At 49.1% G+C, this 19237-nt stretch overlaps 1 protein-coding gene across 2 annotated transcripts in view; it reads left to right on the top strand.

Moving 5' to 3' along the window:
- The window catches only part of LOC121916644 (cAMP-specific 3',5'-cyclic phosphodiesterase 4C-like), an 83630-nt gene that overhangs the window by 25020 nt on the left and 39373 nt on the right, over nucleotides 1–19237 (top strand). Inside the window, exon 1 of one of the 2 annotated variants that reach the window (XM_042441949.1) lies at nucleotides 16648–17397. The exons of the other annotated variant lie outside the window; for it this stretch is intronic. Coding sequence (XP_042297883.1) covers nucleotides 17339–17397 — 59 coding nt within the window. The 5' untranslated portion in view covers nucleotides 16648–17338. Of the gene's footprint in view, nucleotides 1–16647; nucleotides 17398–19237 lie in introns of those variants that run through there. 2 annotated transcript variants of the gene reach the window in all.

The following is a 19237-nucleotide window of genomic DNA, read 5'->3' on the forward strand; positions in this document are numbered from 1 at the left end:
TTGCCTTCTTTGCTGTTCCGCCGAGTAGCTGGCTCATGTTCAATTTACGATCAACAGTAATCCCAAAATCCTTTTCACATGCAGTACTGCTCAGCGAATGATCAAAATAGATGCATTAGTTTGACTGGATGGAAAAGTTTGCAGACTCTTTGAGGTTCCTTTAGGCCCAGGAGATGGTAACCACAAAGATTCTGGGTAGCCACCAATGTATCTGATGCTGAGGTTGGCCAACCATGAGCCAGTCTGCCTCGCCTGCTATTTTTGACTCTGTGTGTGTGTTCCCTCTTGTCTCCCCTACAATTACTTCTCTGTGCCATCTGTGTTGCAAAACTTCATCTGTCAAGTTTCTAGTCCTCAAGAGGCTTCTGCCAATGCTGGCTTCCATTTGCTCCTGTAAAGCCGAGGGTCTCTGTTGCCATTTGCGGGAAGGAATGGAAGCCCACACACTCATCTTTCTGTTTTATTTATGAATTCAAATATTTATACCTAGCCTAATAATAATAATAATAATAATAATAATAATAATAATTTCTTACCCAGCTCTCCCCATAGATCTCAAGGCAGGGGACAGATAGCAGGGGAAGAGAAACAAAGTCAGACCCAGTTGCGAATGCAAAACCCAGCTGAAAAAAAGTTAAAAACCATCATGGAAATGACTTAAACCCATGTAAAGCTGAGCACATTGACGTGGGACTTTTTCACACTAAAACCTGGCACACGTTTGCCACCTCACTGGCACAGAAGCCATCGTCTGTCACTCAGCCTCCGAAGCCTGGATAAAGTGGCAGGCCATCGCTTGGCACTGGGATGATGCCAACATCAGTCAGGTTTCCAATTTTTAAAAGTACACGGATTCCTCTCTTCTTGGCCCACAGATGGTAGCACGTCTCAGTTTTTTGTTGGGAAAATATACAAAGTCAAGCCAGGATGGAGGATCTTCCTCACTTTCCTCCAGGGCATTTCCTGGCCTCTTGCAAAGCCCCAAAGGAGCCAAAACGTAGAATTTTAAAATTGAAAGGGATCCTCAAAGGCCATCTAGTCTGCCATGCAGAATAAACTTTCAAAACGTGTGTCAAAAAAGACCTGTCTCTCTGGAAGAGTGATCATCTTGGAAAAGAAGGTGTTGTACAAACAGGCCATTTCCCGCGTTTAGCCAATTGAAACCCCCATGTGCAGGAGCAGTCTAGCTCTGAGTATGATATTTCAGGGACCTGTAATGCTGAAAGAAAGAGAGAAAGATGCATGCATTCACACCCGAGGGCTATGGCCAGTTTCCCAGTGAGGGAATCAGGATGTTTGATTCTTGTCTGTTCATAGAGCTGGAAGGGACCCCAAGGGCCATCTACTCCATCTCCCTTCTGCCACATGCATAACTAAAACACTCCTGAAAGATCCCCTTCCAACTTCTCTTCAAAAAACTCCAAAGAAGGAGAGTCTACCACCCTCCAAGGGAGTCCATATTCCACCCTCAAACAACTCTTATATTCAAGAAGTCTTCCTAATGTTTAGGTGGAATCTCTTTTCTGGTCGTTTCAACCCATTGACTCGTGTCCTATTCTCTGGAGCAGCAGAAAACAAGCTCCCTCCGTCATTTCCATGGCATCCCTTCAGATGTTCAAAGATGCTTCTATCATGCCATATCTCTCCATCGTCTCCTCTCTAAGCTAAACGTTACCCAGCTCCTTCAGTCCTTCTTCTCAAGGCTTTGCTTTCAGATGACTAAAGGTCTTGCAAAGCCATCTGTGCAACGTGCTGCCATTAAATCCGGTCTGCTCAGCACAGGCCCCAGTTTTTGTTTTTCCTTGCTCTTCCCCAGCGGACTCACTGACCTGTCTGTGAACTTCTTGCAAAGACGAGGAACCCATTTCCTCAGATGGTTGTTTACGCCAACGCTTGGATCCTGAGTTACTCATCAGGAGAAGCGGCCTGGGTCCCATACTGTCCAGGTCTGAGCCATGGGACTTTGGGGACCATTTGGCCTGCCAGCCTTTCCTAGCTGAGCAGACTGGCTTCCTTGCCTCAAGGTTCAGCGTTTTATAGATCTGAAAAGGAGCAAGACTGTGGCCCTGCTGCTGCAATTTTGGCTGTCATTTCAGTGCTGAGAAGAAACGATTGAGGGATGTCATAGTGCCACTTTATTCTTCTGTTTTGATCAGACCTCACTTTCATCCAGTTCTGGGCACCACAATTCAAGAAGGATGTGGACAAGGTGGAGGGCCACCAAAATGGTGAAAGGTCTGGAAATGATGCTCTTTAAGGAGCAGCTTAGGGAGCTAGAGAAGCTTAGCCTGGAGAAGAGAAGTTTAAGAGGTGACATGATAGCCCTGTTTAAATAATTGAAGGGGTGTCATATTGAGGAAGAAGCACACTTGTTTTCTGCTGCTCCAGAGAATAGGACCCAATGGAGCAATGGATTCAAGCTACAGGAAAAAAGATTCCACCTCAACATTAGGAAGAACTTCCTGACAGTAAGAATAACCACTGCCTCGGATTGTGGTGGAGTCTCCTTCTTTGGAGGTTTTTAAACAGAGGCTGGATGGCTGTCTGTCTCAGGGAAGGCTTGCGCTGTGTCTTTCTGCACAGCAGAATGGGGTTGGGCTGGATGGCCTCTGGAGGTCCCTTGGGGAACCATGGCCTCCAGATTGGACTGGGAGGCCCTGGGGGAAGCATGGCCTCCAGGAGTCCTATGTGATATTCAAAGACTGCTCTCAGTGGTTGTGCATGTTCAAGTTGACCCTGACCTGGAAATCGTATCCAGGGTACTCTTGGCCAGATTTTTTCTCAGGGTTCCTCCCATTATTGCCTCTAAGCTTGAGGCCAAGTGACTTGCCCTGGTTGAGCAAGGATTCGAACACAGTCCATTGAAGTCCTGGTCCAGCACTCTAACCACAACACCACGCTGGCTCCAAATTGGCAACCTTATCATGGCGTTCCCTTGGCTAGATTTTTCCAGAGGGGTTTTGCCACCATTGTCTGCCTCTGAGGCTGAGAGAGTGGGACTTGCCCAAGGTGAGTTTCCATGCCCAAGTATGGATTCAGACCTCATCTTCCAGGGTCCTAGCCCTCAAATCACAACATCTTGCTGGCTAATTTGGGTATGGTGATATCTGGCATGGGTTTGGAGGCCTGCTTGACCTCCCTCAGTTTGCCAAAACTTTCTTCCTCTGAGGCTCAGAGACTGTGACTTGCCCAAGGCCACTCGTGGTTGAGCATGGAATTCAAACCCTGGTCTCCAGAGTCGTAGTCCAGTGCTGAAACCCTATGCCATGTGTCTAAATGGGAGATACCAGGGCTCAAATTTGCAAAGCAGGGGCTCTGCCAGCTGGTAGTGGGCAGAATTTGGGCATTACTGTTTACCCAACAGTAATTCCACCCTCCCTCAGAAAACACCCTACTGTTTTGGATGACAATTGGCCATGCTGGCTAGGACACTGTGGTCACTGTAACCCAAAATAATGATCATATGCCAAGTTGGCACCCGCAAGGAGGGCAGAGGCTGGAAAGAAGTCGTGCTTTTTGCTTGCTCTTGGTACAATGCCCCCAAATATTTGGGGCTTGGGGCAGAAAAGAGAGAGATGGCATTGCACCCCATAAACCTTCTCCCCCTTGCCATCCCCCGCATTGACAGATGGCATATATGGCACCCGTCTGCTCTCTTTCCCTCTCTCTAACTGCACTCTGTCTGCTATCCCCACTCCGGATTCGAGGACTGGCAAATCTAAATGCAAAACTTCAGCCTTGCGGGAAATGGCTGACACAAATCAAGGCTGTAACCCTGTCAGGGCAAGAGCTGAATTCTGAAATGAAGGGACTTTCCTCTCTCCCCATGTCTTGTGGGAAAGTAGATATGGGGTGATAGATTAAGGAGGGCATTTGGACTGGCATTGCCATGCATGCTTTGCATGCCTTGGCATCTCCCCCATCTTTTGGGCTTCTCGTCTCTGTTGTGACAGGTGCAGAATTTAATTCCAGAGCACTTCAGTGCTGGAGGAACCCAAATGGGAATAAAACTGGGGAATCAGGCCTGGAGAAATGGTGGTGGCAGGGACCCATTTTTCCTCCATTTCTCCACTCCAAAACTGGCACTCCCTCTATATTAGAGCCATGACTCACTGGCTCATAACCTGCACATTTGTGCTCTTTAAAGGAGAAAATCTCACTTAGACCTGCCAGTCTTTTTGCAGTGACTCAGTTCTTTTGTCGGCCCTGGTGGGCTTTTTCAGGGTTGCCAATGGCTTTGGAGGTTGGGTAGCATCTCAGCAAATTCAAGGGGCGGCAGTGTCATCTCCTTTTCTCTAGTGTGTCCGAATGGGAAACATCAGAATTGGGACACTTCTGGGAAACTTAGAGTTGGAGGGGATCCCCAAGGGCTATCTCGTCCAACCCCCTGCCATGCAGAAATCCACAACTACAGCATTCTTGGAAGAGGCCCATCCAATCTCTGTTTCAAAACCTCTAAAATCTATTTCACTTTTCCTACAGTGAAGCGGTTCTTCCTTATGTTTAGGAGGAATCTCTTCTCTGGTCATTTGAATCCATTGTTTTGTCTTCTAATCTCTGGAGCAGAAGGAAAAAAAGCTCCCTCCACTTTCTGCATTAAATTCTTTTAGATATTTCATAGAGTTGGAAGGGACCCCCAAGGGCCATCCAGTCCAACCCTCTTCTGACATGCAGGAATCCACAACGAAAGCACTCTTGCAAGATGCCCATCCAGCCTCTATTTCAAAACCTCCAAAAACCTATTCTTTGTCTTTCTTTTTCTTGCAAGTTCTGACTCAGTCCTCAGTCATGCAATGCTTGGATGGGTGAGAAGGCCAGGTGGCATGAGTAATCTGAAACATTTCTCTGGCTGATTCACAACATGCGCTCTTGCTACCCAGGTCGGTCCAGGAATGGTGTTGCTTCTTTTCCTGCTCGAGTCAAATCCCCATTTGTGTCTTTGCGTCCCAATCCGTGGCTACTCAAATCCCATTATTGCCTGGTGATGTGTGGGTCTATTGGGTCTGAGGTTTTAAAGGGAAGCCCCTTGGGTCACAGCTTCAAATTTGGGCTGAAGGCGGAAGCAGATTTATCAACCTCTCTAAGGGGAATAACGAGCCTGGTTTTAGCCTGGCATGGAAATGATGCCAAAGTCTCTGGCAGTCAGTCTTAAAGAGTATACCCACAGATGGCAATGCCCACAGACAGTGCCATGTTTTTTATTATTGAGGAAATAAAACCGTCAACACAGGATGGGGAAACATTGAATCATAGAGTTGGAGGGGAACCCAAGGGCCATCTAGTTCAATCCCATCCTGCCATGCAGGAATACATGACTCAAGAACACAAGATGCCCATCCTACTTCTGTTTAAAAACTTCTTTAAAAAGGACCCTCTGAGGGTGTTCATATTCTGCTTTTAAACAGCTCTTACAGTCAGGAACTATGATTCTTCTTAGAATCATAGAATCGTAGAGTTGGAAGAGACCCAAGGGCCATCCAGTCCAACCCCATTCTGCCATGCAGGAACTCTCAGTCAAAGCATCCCCATTGACAGATGGCCATCCAGCCCCTGCTTAAAAACAGCCTCCAGAGAAGGAGACTCCACCATAATCTCCAAGGAAGGAGTGTGTTCAGCCCTTACTCTCAGGAAGTTCCTCCGAATGTTGGGCTGGAATTTCTTTTCCTGGAGCTTGCATCCATTGTTCCACTGGGTCCTATTCCCTGGAGCAGCAGAAAACAAGTATGTTCCCTCCTCCCATCCCTTCAGGTATTTAAACAGGGCTATCATATCACCCCTTAACCTTCTCTTCTCCAGGCAAAACATCCCCAGCTCCCTGAGTCTTTCCTCATAGTGATTTATGGTTTCCAGACCCTTCACCATTTTAGTCGCCCTCCTTTGGACACATGGCCCCAGTTTCTCAATGTCCTTTTTCAATTGTTTTGCCCAGAACTGGACACAATATTATTCCAGCTGGGGCCTGACCAAAGCAGAATACAGAAGCACTATTATTTCCCTTGATCTAGACACTACTTTTATTGATGCAGCCTAAAATCGCATTGGCCTTGTTAGCTGCCGCATCGTACTATTGACTCATGTTCAATTTGTGGCCTACTTGGACTCCCAGATCCCTTTCAGGTGGTATCCTAATGTTGCCACTCTCTCAGCCTCTGGGGAAGGCAATGGCAAACCCACTTTGAAGAAACTTGCTAAGACAATCCAGTGATAGGTTTCCCTTAGGGGTGACGTTTCGGAAATGACTCGAAGGTGCACACACACACACAAAATGTTGCCACCATTGCTTTCCCCTGAGGCTGAGAGAGTGTGTCCAGCCAGTGGGTTTCCATGACCAAGTGAGGAGTCAAACCTTGGTCTCTCACAACACCACACTACCTGTCCTACGTTTTCTTGGGCAGATCTGTTTGTAGCCTTCCTCTGAGGTTGGGAGAGCATGACTTACCAAGGTGGGTTTCTGTGCCTGAGTAGGCATTCAAACTCTGGCCTCCCAGCATCTAAATCCAGCATGCAAACCACTACTGAATTGCTAGGGAAGGTTGGCAGCCCTAAATGGGTCCTCTGCCCTGATTAGCCCCCCAGAATGCCAACAGAGCTTTAAATGAGCTTCCAAACCAGTCCATTTTCTCTTTCTTTGGGACAACAGTCAGGCTTCTGCTTGGCAGGTGAACTAGAAATCCTTTGTATTGAATTTCTTTTTAAGTTGTTGGTAGAACATATGTGTGTGTGTTGCAGAAACCCGCACCCACGCATCTCCCCAGCAAATCTCTTCCCATCCATTGGTGCTCAGTGAGTGAGGCTGATGGGCTTTATTTCCCCTTCTTTGCCTGTTTGACTTTTACAGTCTTTTAACTGCTTCTGCATTGATTTTTTTCACCGCTGTGTAATGGCTTTCCAATGGCTGGATTCATCTGGGAGACCCACATAAAAAGGCAGTGCAAATAAGTGGCGGCATTAAATTCAGAAAATGGCTCTTCCTACTTGCTTGAAGTGAATTCTTAACTGCCATACTTAAAACCTTTATTCAGCAGCCTGTTTACTAGGCTGTCTTGACCAGGGTTTGAATCCCTGCTGGGCCATGAAACCCGTTGGGTGAGCCTGGGCAAGTCATACTTTCTCACCCTCAAGGGAAGGCCATGGCAAACCACCTTTGAACAAATCTTGCCAAGAAAACCCCATGATAGGTTCACCTAATGGTCACCATAAGTCAGAAAGGACTTGAAGGCACACAACTACAACCACAACAACAAACTGACCTCTTTGGAGAATAGAGTCCTAGAGTTGGATAACTTCCCTTGACTTAGACACGATGGTTTCTATTAATAGTAATTGCCTTTTTTGCTGCAGCATCACTTCTGGCTCATGTGCTACTTTTGATCAACAATGAATTCCAGGGTCATAGACTCAGTCATAAAGAGTTGGAAAGGACCCCAAGAAACCATCCAGTCCAACACCCCTTCTGCCATGCAGGAAGACACATAGAATCCTAGAGTTGGAAAGAGTCCCCAGGGGATCTCCAAGGCCTATCCAGTCCAACCCCACTTCTGCCATGCAGGAAGACATATAGAATCCTAAAGATGTTTTTAAAATGTCTAAAAAGACAAAAGATGTTAAAATTCATACAGGAGGGGGGAAATGATGATGGCGATGCATTTTGGATGGCCCATAAAAGTATCCCTGTTTTGTGGATTTTGGATGTTATTGTACTTTGTTACATAAGCAACACAACTACCCCAGGACACATTTCCAGGTCTTTGCTTGGAGCACATAAATGGGCCTGGAATTGCAGAACCCACTGTCGCTTTGTGCAAAACTTCCTGGGCCAAATTGCAAGTAAAGAAGATGTTCCTCCTGACACTAGTGCAGGGCATGCTGCAGGCTATGCTTTCTCAGCTGCCGAAAGTACACATAGGATCAGGCCCTCTGGCAAATGTATGAACTTGCCCCCCATGGGAGCGAAATCTAATATAAAATGTACGAACAGCCATGTTCTTTTAATCAACTTAGCTTTCCTCACCTCGGGCGATAAGGTTTGTTCTCTCACGAACAAAAGTAATAACCAACATGGATGTAAACGTGGGGCGGGGGGTGGCTCTATAAAACAAGATTGCCCTTCCATCCCCAGGAAGATGGCAGATCCTGGCAGAGAAGCAAATCAGAGCTGTTGCCATGGCTTCCCTTTGCAGTTCCGTGCCCACTTTGGTTGGCATTAGCCCCATGCCAGGAATCCGAATCCAAAGGACAGTGAATCTGCTCTGGGTTTCAGTCTAACTTTTCTGGGTGACTGGAAAGCACCAAGGAGTACAACCAGCAATGCAACGTTTTCCAGGCGGTCTCTTCAACTGTTGAAAAGTTCTTGCAGTTAAAAATAAAAAGGTTTAGGTGGATTAGAACTCACTGCTCTTTTGGAGGGCTTTGAAAAGGATATTGGATAAATTATGGATAAAGGTTGGATAAATGTGACAACATTATCATGGGGATTTCTTGGCACGTTTCTCCAGCTGGGGTTTGCCATGGCAATCCACTGAGGCTGAGAAGGTATGACTTGACCAAGTTCACCCAGTGGGTTTCATGGCTGAGAAGGGAACCGAACCCCGGTCTCCAGAACCATAGTCCAATGCTCAAACCACTACGCCACGCTGGCTCCGGTGTACAGCTCCGCTGGTTTGTAAATCCCCATTTCCTTTTGACTTTTGTAATTTCATCCTGTTCTTCTAGGTACATTTTGTCTCCTTATATAGAAGTGAAGCAGGAAACTCTTGGTTCAGTACTCAGGCCTTGGATTGGGTGGGGTCCCTTCCAGCTCTATGGTTCTACTATGCTGACCCTATAGAATCCTAGAATCCTAGAGTTGGAAGAGACCCAAAGGATAATTCCCACCCCATTTCCATTTTTGGGTGAGCCCCGAGAATATCCTGATATTGAATCTGAAATTGGTTCCCAACCCGTGTATGATAGTTTTTGCTAGAGATTACTTTGAACGTCTTTCTGCTACAGACCATTGCACCAGGGGTTATTGGAAGTGAATCCTGAACTCTTTGGTGAAAAAGGCTCCTTCATCAGGACAGAATAATTAGGCCAGGAAAATAACCCAATTAAGCCTGAGAGGCCGGGCACAGCTGTGGGCAGCTTTCTTGCCCTCGGCTAATTGGATTTGCAGGGGCAGCGGTCAAGGAGGATGGATGGCTCCTTCAGGGGTTTGGAGAGCATCCTATCAATAACTCTGCCTTTTGCATCCAGGGAGTCACCCTTGGAAAAAGGGCGCCATGAGGAAGCCACGGCTTCCCAAATTTATGCTGGGGATTACAGTGGAATTGCTACCTTTGGAGGTTTTTGAACGGAGACTCACTGGCCATGTGTTGGGGTGCTTTGATTGAGCCTTCCTATATGGCAGAAGAGGGTTGGACTGGATAGCCCTTGGAGTCCCTTCCAACTCTAGGATCCTATGTATTCTGACATGGAAGAAGGGGGTTGGACTGGGTAGTCCTTGGGGGTCTCTTCTAACTCTAGTATCCTATGTTTCTTCTTCGAGGTCTCTGCAAATCATACAAATGGGTTTCACTGTGCCTGCGCAGTGCTGCTCGGAAAACTTCTAGAATCACTGGGCAAAGTACACTTTGCAACATATAGAAACTTTTTGGCGGTAACCCCGCCCACCTCTTATAAAGCCCCTGCGTTCCCGCTCTTTCCCCAGTTCCTTTTTTTCCGCCGCGTTAGCTGCTGTAAGGGAACTTCGCTAGCTTCTAATAGCTTCTAACGGATCACTGGTATTGACCTCAGACTGAATTTGACCATTCTTGGCTTTCTTCTGACCCGGACTGTCTCTCGACCACTCTGTTTCTCTCTCGAAATTTGACCTCGGACCGTGTGACTTCGATTGTTCCGTCTCTTCCACCCTTCTTGACATTACCATCATCATGTCTCCAGTGCCCTTCAAGAAGTGTGACATCTGTGGCGGTAAGGTGCCTATTCAGGATCCCCATTCTTCCTGCCTCCTCTGTTTGGGAAGGGACCACGACGTCAAGGCCTGCCCCTTATGCAAGTCCATGACCTCGCAAGCCAGGAAGAATAGGGAGTCCTGGCTGACCTCGGCCCTTCTCCAGGAGACCGTCAAGGCTAGGTCAGACACCTCTCGTCCGTCCTCTGCCCCGGCAGCTCCAGCGGCGGACGTCCCATCCCGGACCAGCGGGAGTCCCTCCACCTCGATGTCGGCGCCGAGTGCCATCCCGGTCCGTGGCTCGGCTGAGCCCAGCTCTGCCTTCGACGAGGCTTTGGACTCGGCTATGTCTAAGTCCTCCAAACGCCCCCACAGACTGTGCGGGTCGGAGGCACCTACCCCCGGACCGGCCTCCGTGTCCTCTGACAGGACCGCGGCCGTAGGGGACAAGCCGTCCAAGGACAAGCCTTCCTCTAAAAAGGCTAAGGATAAGGCTAAAGACAAGCTTGCAGGAGATCCGAAATCCTCGGCTTCCAGGGCTCCAGATAAGTCCAAGAGACAAGCCACGGGTGAGACGGCTGACACACCTTCGGCTAAGAAGCCTAGGGCTCCGGATGGGACCCCGGAACTGAGGGAGGCTACTAAAACGCCCTCTGAATCGGTGCCTTCCAGAAAGGACAAGCACACCAAGACAGACAGACTCCCCAAGACATCGGGTGCGACAGCGGCTTCTGCAACCGGGCCCGAGAAGCGCCCCAGATCACCAGATCCATCGGCCGGTCCTGGGAAGGCCAGCTCTAAGGGATCCAGACATGGTACCCCTGCCAATGCGACTCCGTCTCAGAAGCCGACAGAGACCTCGGTTGAGCCCCATGCCTCTACCAAGACAACGGTCCCGTTCGCCGAGCCGGAACGGAGCCCTGACTCTCACAGGCGCTCACCTACCCCGGTGCCGTGCTCCAACTGTGCGACGGACCCGGATCTCCTCTACGACTCCGAGACCGACAGGTACTACGTCTCGGTCTCGAGGGAAGACGCCCTCAAACGCTTCACGACTACAAGCCGGCACAGCCGGGGAGATCGGTCCGTACCGTCTACGTCAGTTCGACGGCCTCTTCCACCGACCCCTGTCAGGCCACCTTCCAAGCAGGTCCCAGATCCAGCGTAGGTCCCGAGCCCTCAGCAGTCGGTCATTCATCTCGACTCGGCTTCGGACTTAGACAACCAATCCTCTGACGAGGACGCTTCCAACCTGGAGATGTCCCCCCCCCGGCTTCGCCTCAGCAACTCCACCGTCCGGAACCGGCCTCGCCTACTGACGACGTGCGCTCGTTTAACGAGCATGTCATTAAGATGGCTAACACCTTGGGGATCAAGCTGTCTTACCCGGATGAGAGTGCCAAGGACCCGGTGGACAGAAGGGTACATGGCAGGGTCCCTACACCTCCCTCCATCCCACTCCTCCCTTCACTTGAGACCATAGTGAAGAGAACCTGGGACTCTCCTTCTTCGCTGACGGGCTCGTCGAGGAAAATAGAGACCCTATACAGGATCTCCCCAGCCCACTGCACCTGGCTGGCCGACCATCCCAAACAGAATTCCGCCATCGTGGAAGGATCGCAGCTGTCCTCCACTCACAAACTGGCCACTTCACCTGCAGACCGGGAGGCCAAAAAGGTTGATGCCTTAGCAAAGAAGGCATACTCGGCTTCTGCGTTGGCAGTAAAGGCCTCTAACTATGCGGCTTGCATGGGGGCTTACATACAGGCCCTCATGGAAGACATCTTGCCGCTGGTTCCTGATGTCCCGGATGAGGTCCAGAGAAAACTGGTGGAGATCCGAGACGAAGCTCATTCTATCGGAAGCTGGATCATAACCGCTTCCAGGAACATAGCTGACTGTTCCGGCCGTTCCATGACTGCCTCCATTGCTTTGCGTCGCCATGCCTGGTTGAGGGGCTCCGACCTGAACCCGAACGTAAGGGCTACTATTGAGGACATGCCCATAGATGATTCCGGTCTCTTTCATTCAGAAACCGACGAGCGCCTGAATAGGAAATGCCGGATGAAGGCTGCGGCAAAGAAACACGGCATGTCCTCCACTGCCACCCAGCCCTTCAAAAAGAGAGGCCGGCCCTGGCAGTTTCACCCTCAACAGAGGCCCTTCTATCAGGACTGTTCGGGTCAACAGCAGGGATCGCAGTGGCAGCGCTACCCTTCACAATCTTCATCCTCGTCGGGCCGACGGAACACAGCCCCGGGTAGGTACCGCAAGCCCCGACGTCAGGAGCCAGACCACTCCAAGAAGAGGTCTTGAAGCCACCCTGCGCACTTCGCCCATCCCGACCCATTCTTCCTAGACAAACTACGACCTTTCTTTAACATCTGGGCTTCCATCTCAAATGACTCGTGGGTCCTTAAAATAGTCCGAAGGGGTTACGCCCTCGAGTTCAGCGAGCTCCCACCAACTGGAGCCTTTATTTCCACCATCCCCTCGGACACCCTTCTCGACGAAGTGTGCTTGTTGCTGGACAAGGGAGCGATATCACCAATCGCCCCCGAACTGTTTTCCCAATGTTTTTTCTCTAGGTACTTCACAGTGCCTAAACCTGACGGAGGCATCAGGCCCATATTGGACTTAAGGGCCCTCAACAAGTTCTTGTGTTATCAGCGCTTCCATATGGTAACTCTAGCCTCCATTCTCCCTCTGCTCTGTCAGGGCCTCTGGTTCGCGACCATCGACCTGAAGGACGCTTACTTCCACATCGGGATCCACGACTCCCACAGGAGGTTCCTCGCTTTTGCCATCGGTTCCGGCGCATACCATTACAACGTGCTTCCCTTCGGCCTTGTGACAGCTCCAAGAGTTTTCACGAAATGCATGGCTCCGGTAGTGGCCTACCTGCATCAGAGAGGCTTCAGAGTCTTCCCGTACCTGGATGATTGGATACTAGCGGCAATCTCCCCGGAGGAGCTACTAGAGGCGACTGCATTCACCCTGAGTCTGTTGGCTTCTCTCGGTCTGGTGGTGAACATGGACAAATCCCATCTGACTCCGTCAAGACAGGTCAGGTTCATCGGAGCCGTCCTCGACTCCGAGGACTGCACCGCTTACCTTCCTCAAGATTGATTTCGGTCATTAAGGGCAGCCGTCCGCACCTGCCTATCCCGGAGAAAGGTGAAGGCTCGGGACATTCAGGTGGCGCTGGGACATATGGCCTCAACGACCTTCGTCACCCCGTGGGCGAGACTTCGGTCCAGACCTCTCCAGGCTTGGTTTCTGTCGGTTTTCAGTCCAATGACAGACCACCCGTCAGAGCTCCTGTCCATCCCGAGGTCAGTTGCCTGCTCTCTTCGATGGTGGCTAGACTCCCGAAATGTCTGTGTCAGTATGCCCTTCTCTCCTCCCAGCCCGGATATCATCCTGACGACGGACGCATCTCTGGATGGATGGGGCGCCCATCTGCAGGACCTGGTAGTAAAGAACTTATGGTCCCCGGAGGAAAAAGCCCTCCACATCAATGCACTGGAAATGTTGGCAGTCAAGAAATCCCTTCGAGCTTTCGAGACCCTGGTCTCCAACAAGGTAGTTCTCCTTCAGACAAACAACACCACTGTCATGTACTACCTGAACAAGCAAGGTGGCACCAGGTCCAAAACACTACTGGACCTTGCCCTAAGAATCTGGGACTGGTGCATCCCGAGAGGGATCCTGCTTCAGTCAGTTCATCTACCCGGCAAGGACAATGTCTTGGCGGACCAACTCAGCAGGTCCTCCTCGGCTTGCCACGAATGGACACTGCATCCCAAGGTGGTTGCGGACATCTTCCGTCGATGGGGGACTCCTCAGATAGACCTCTTTGCGACGGTTCACAACAGCCACTGCCCCCAGTTCTGTTCCCGAATGCCCTCCGCCGGATCCCTAGGAGATGCATTCGCATTCGACTGGACCGAGGGGATGCTATACACCTTCCCGCCGTTTCCTCTGCTTACCAGAGTGGTGTCCAGGATGCTGTCGGACAACCCAGATGCGATCCTCATCACCGCGTGGTGGCCCAGACAACCGTGGTTTCCGTGCCTGCTCCACTTGTCCAGAGACAACTTCCTGAGACTCGAGCCCCGTCCCGACCTGCTCATGATCCAGGACAGATGGATCAGACACCCGGACATCGAGAACTTGCCCTTGGTGGCATGGAGGATCCATCCCTAGCTGCATTGCCGAACTCGGTGCGGGCCGTTGTCCTTGCAGCACAGAAGCCTTCCACCCAGAAGTCTTATGATTCGAAATGGAAGAAGTTTTTATTGTTCCTATCCAACAAAGACCTGTCTCCAGCCCAGGTGATGACGCCGATAGTGCTGGAATTCCTGATGGCGCTTTTGGAGGCTGGGCTATGCCTCACCTCTATTAAGTGCTATTTATCGGCAATTTGTTCTCATTTTCAGTTTGGGGGCAAACCTTCCTTTTTCAGAGACCCACTAGTTAAGAGTTTCCTGAAGGGGTGTGCCAACCTACACCCCCCTGTTTCAGTCCCGACCCCGGCTTGGAGCCTGGATTCTGTGTTGCGACCTCCAGACTCTTAGGACCCATGCATCATTTGAAAAGCATACCTCCAAAGAGACCCGAAGCAGCTTTATTTTGGCAGTCTGTAACAGGCCCATGTGACTTTGCTGAATTCAAAAGATTGAACTCAGCAAGCCTGAGTTCATTCTGTGCTTTAGCTTTTCTGACTTTACCCCTACACAGGCTCGCTATTTGTTTGAATTCCTCTTTGGTGATTTCCCCCTTTTTCCATTTCTTATACATGTTCCGTTTAAAACTTAGCTCAGTTGAAAGTTACTCAGTCATCCATCCTGGTTTCTTGAGACGTCTCCCATTTTTCTTTCGCACTGGAACTGTTTGAAATTGTGCCTTCAGTATCTCCCTTTTGAGAAACTCCCATCCGTCCTGAACTCCCTTCACTTTTAGTATTTCTGAAAACAGGATCACCCTCAATACTTCTCTAAGTTTACTGAAATCCGCTCTCCTAAAGTCTAGAATGCGTGTTTGACTATGCCTGGCTTCTCCTTTCCATTGTATAACAAACTCCAGGAGAACATGGTCACTTCCACCTAAGGATCCCACCACTTGCACCCCATTAACCAAGTCATCCTTGTTGGTTAGGATCAAATCTAAAATAGCTGACCCCCTTGTTGCCTCTTCCACCTTTTGGACCATGAAATTTTCTTCCAGGCAAGTGAGGAATTTGCTAGACCTTGAGGATTTATTTCAGTTTGAATTCCAGCAAATATCAGGATAGTTGAAGTCACCCATCACTACTACATCTCTCCTTTCTGAATGTGCGGTCATCTGTTCTAGAAAGGCATCATCCAGTTCCATCCAATTTGCTGTGCTCAGCTGCTGCCATCTGCTGGAGACCATTGAAAGAACAAGTCAAGCAACAAGGGAAGCTTGGAGAGACGTTCCCAATGAAGGATTAAAACAATAAGAAAATTTTCACATTTTTGGGATCCATTTATTACTGTGTTCTCTCAAGCCAGTTTTGGTGAGCTTCTAAATGAGGGACGTCCAAGCCATCCCATTATCCACAGGTCTTGCAGACACAAGGGAACTGTGGCTTTTTCCATTGAATCTACCCCACCATAATCTGATCTTCTTCTTTTCCACCTTGGCAGGCATGATTTTTTCTAGCAAGTTCTGTTTTCTCATAATTTGCTAAGCTAAGAGAGGATGCAGCAGTTTGCTTTTGCCAGAGCCAAATGGGAAGAACACAATTCTGTCCCTTTATTTTCCTTTCTGCTGAGTTAATTGAATGCAAAGTGGAACTCAATTTGCAGCAACTGCATTAAGTTGAAGACTAAGGGGAAAGGTAGGAGGAGAAGGAAAGAGAAACTGGGACATTTTAAAAGCAGCTGGGAAAGTGAGGACGGCAGAGGAGTAATAGGGGTTTTCTCTGCCAGTTCAGAACAGTTGGAGGGGATGGATTTCTGTCTCTCAGCCTCAGAGGATGGCCACGGGAAGAAGAAACATGCCAAGAAAACTCCATGATAGGTTCACCTTTGGGTCACCATAAGTCAAAAATGATTGGGAACCAGGCACACAACTACAACAACCACAGTGTGGTTCTTTCACAATGACACAGAAACCGGCAACCACCATCACAAGAGAATAACTGAAAGTAATCCAAAAGTAATTGTCAGTGCAACTGGTTATGCTATAGGTTGACTTTTTCAGCACTGCAAGTGGTTATCCGTAAAGATGGCCCAAGGAGAAATGGGAACAAACGGCATGTTTAAATTTTAGCTCTGCTTTCTGCCACTAGCCATGCCAGGGAGGCCTGGGCTAGCTGAGAGGGGCACTAGAAGGCCATTCCAGAAACCACCAGTCTGGATTGTATGACAGCAAACATGCATACATCTTGACAAGTTGCTGTCTGCCCCCTGGGCACGTTGGTCTGTCCTGCCTCCCTTGCCAGTTGTCGTGTTGGCATTGCTCCTTGTGTCCCGCTGGATCTATGCAGACGGCCCCCAAAGAGCTGCTAAAGGTCAAAGCAAATGTTTGCTTGGAGGGCTGAGAGCACCAAGGCTGCCAGGTGGGCCAATCTGGGCCAGCAGAATCCGACTCCCAATGCCAATGCCACCGTACGGGCATTGACCTTGGCAGTGTCCCCTTTGGAGGGATCGGCCCTTTTTCTGCAGCTCTTAAACCACGCTTTGCTTTTGCCTGACACATCTTGCCCCTGAGTTGCTGAAGGGGCGATTTGAGTGTATTGTTGGAGGGCAAGGAGGACACAAGTGGGCATCTTGAGGAGGCCACACCCTTTAAGAGGGGGAATATTTGAGCCTGGGAGTGATGGGGGCCAACCAGGTGGTCCCCATCTTGTCCCTGGATTACCCCAGCCGGAGCTGTCACTAACTTGGCTGGCTTGACGTTTTTTTGTTGGGCTGGTGCCAGGCCGCTTGTTGAGCTTCCCAGCCAGCAGACGCTTTTTGGGAGCAGTCCGGATAGGATGGTTCCAGGCACTTCTCTTGCTCCTCCAGGCCTGGGCAGGCATTCAAGACCCCAAAATGGCACCCTTTGTCGGGACCCAGACTCCCCCTTGATTTGCAAGACCACCCCAAGTTGGAATTCAAGGTGAAGAGCGTTTTTTCCAACTCCTGGGTTCATGGTGACCGCTGCACTGCAAATAGGATGGACATTTGGCCACCTTCCTTCACCCATTTGCAGCCATAGCAAGACCTGTGGCTTCTGGGCTCCTTCACCGGCTGGACACATGCTCTCAGCCATCTCTCTGCATGTGTAGCTTGGGAGCAACCACATGCGTGTGCACTCCTCTTCCTCCATTTCCAAGACGCACAGTTCCTTGGAGGGCTCATCGAACCCCATAACACAAGAGTCCTGTTTCAGAAAATGTTGACCAAGCAGAGCCTCCGAGTCCAGCGGCGGTTCACGGTGGCCCACCCACTTTGGTAAGATTGTTCCCTGGATGCCGCGGGGGTGGGATTTGGCCCTTCTGTGGCCCAGCAGATCCAAGTCCCCAAGGAATTCCCTCACATTGGGCTTCTGAGGTATACTGCTCCTGGATATGAAGGCTCCATTTAGCAGCCATGAATACTAAGATCCATGGGTAGCTCTCTTGTCCTCCTCCTCTTTGAAGATGACTGATCTCCTTTTAAAAGAACCTAAGATAGGGGCTTCTTCTTCTTATATTATTATTAAAAATCACAAAGTTTGCAATCCTGGCACTTTGTGGCAGGGAGTTCTGCAAGTTAATTCTGCATCAGACAAAGAAAGATTTTTGGTGTTGGATCTTCATCCTTGTCTCCAATTGATTTCATATGGGCTTGCCCAGAGGTTTCTGTCAACTCAATATGGAAAACAGGAAGGTTTGATTTGACCCAACAAGCAACCTCTTTTATTCTTATGCTTGCTCAGTGGAGCCTCTCTGTGCAGGAGCAGTCTGCCTCTCAATGGCAGGAGACAGTAGGGAAAAGCAACCTATCGCTTTGCACCACCTTTTCCATAATATTGCGAGCAGCTTTGTGAGGAAGGCTTTTCTCTTTTTCGCTTTGGAAATGAAAATACAAGTCCAGCTCCGCATCATGGAAGTAACACATGAGAAGGAATTGTAACTGTAATGAGTTACTTCTGGGAGGGTACAGGGGCATAACAAAGTTACATTGCGATATGAGTATGGTGGCGGGAGAGGGACTCCCACTTTACTGGCAAAAATGTTATTTTTGGTAACATTTAAATTGTGTAGTTACTTTTAAAAGTAACTTTTAAAGGCCATTTTAAGTGCTGTTTTGACAGGGTGCCTTCCAAGTTTTCCACCACGACGTTATCATTGTGGCAGGGGAAAAAATTAACAAGTGGCACGACAAGTTACTTTTTAAAATATGAGCAACAGGAACAAGTGTCTTTTCCAAAGTGCTCATAAACAATAACAGGAAAAAAGTAACTTTCCTGGTTTGGCCTAGCAAAGGAAATTTCTCCTGTTTCTTGTGAATGTTGACATTGCAAAGACTGAGTCTGGTGTGATGATCGTCTCTGTTTCCCTGCTCCTTTTGGGTCTGTCTGGAGAGAGGGTGGGTGATCTATGGACTGTAAGACCCAGCATCCCCTCCCCGTTTGTGGCTCCATTCTTCGTCCTGGTCTCCCTCCCTTTCCAGTGGGATCGGTGGCTATTTATAGGAGAACTGCAAATTCCAAACAGGACTCTCCTCCCCTTTGCTGTCCCCACCATCCATGAGGTCAGGAACTATTAAAGCAAACAACATAGGATGGAACATTTTCCTTTTTAAAGAAAATACACAGTTACAGGTCTCTTGCCAAATATCCGCCTCCCCCCATCACTCCTTTTGAGGATGTGGTTCAAGCCAAGGGGGGTCGAAAAGGCCAGTCCCCCCATTATTATTATTATTTACTTATATCCTGCCTTTCTTCGAATATATGGTCACAGCATATTTAAAACATATTTAAAACAACGCAAAAGCATTTTAATGTATAAGTATCCAGGCAAATCCACTGCAGATGTTTTCTTGGCGTTTCCAAAAGCATTGCATTCCTAAGCTTTGGCTTTGCCGGAGCTAATGGGAGTTGCAATCCAACAGCCTCCAAAAGGATGTATGCTTCCTTCTCCTGACTTAGGTCTATATCAAATATTCGGTTGCCCCAGGGTGCATCTGAATTGCAAAAATACAATGCAATTTTATGCCACTTTAATTGGTGCAGCTCCGTCCTGTGGAAACCTGGGATCTGTAGTTTTGCATGGTCTTGAGCCTTCTCTGCCCAAAGAAGGCTGCTGAC

This window comes from Sceloporus undulatus, chromosome 10, assembly GCF_019175285.1.
Source record: "Sceloporus undulatus isolate JIND9_A2432 ecotype Alabama chromosome 10, SceUnd_v1.1, whole genome shotgun sequence".
Taxonomy (NCBI): Eukaryota; Metazoa; Chordata; class Lepidosauria; order Squamata; family Phrynosomatidae; genus Sceloporus; species Sceloporus undulatus.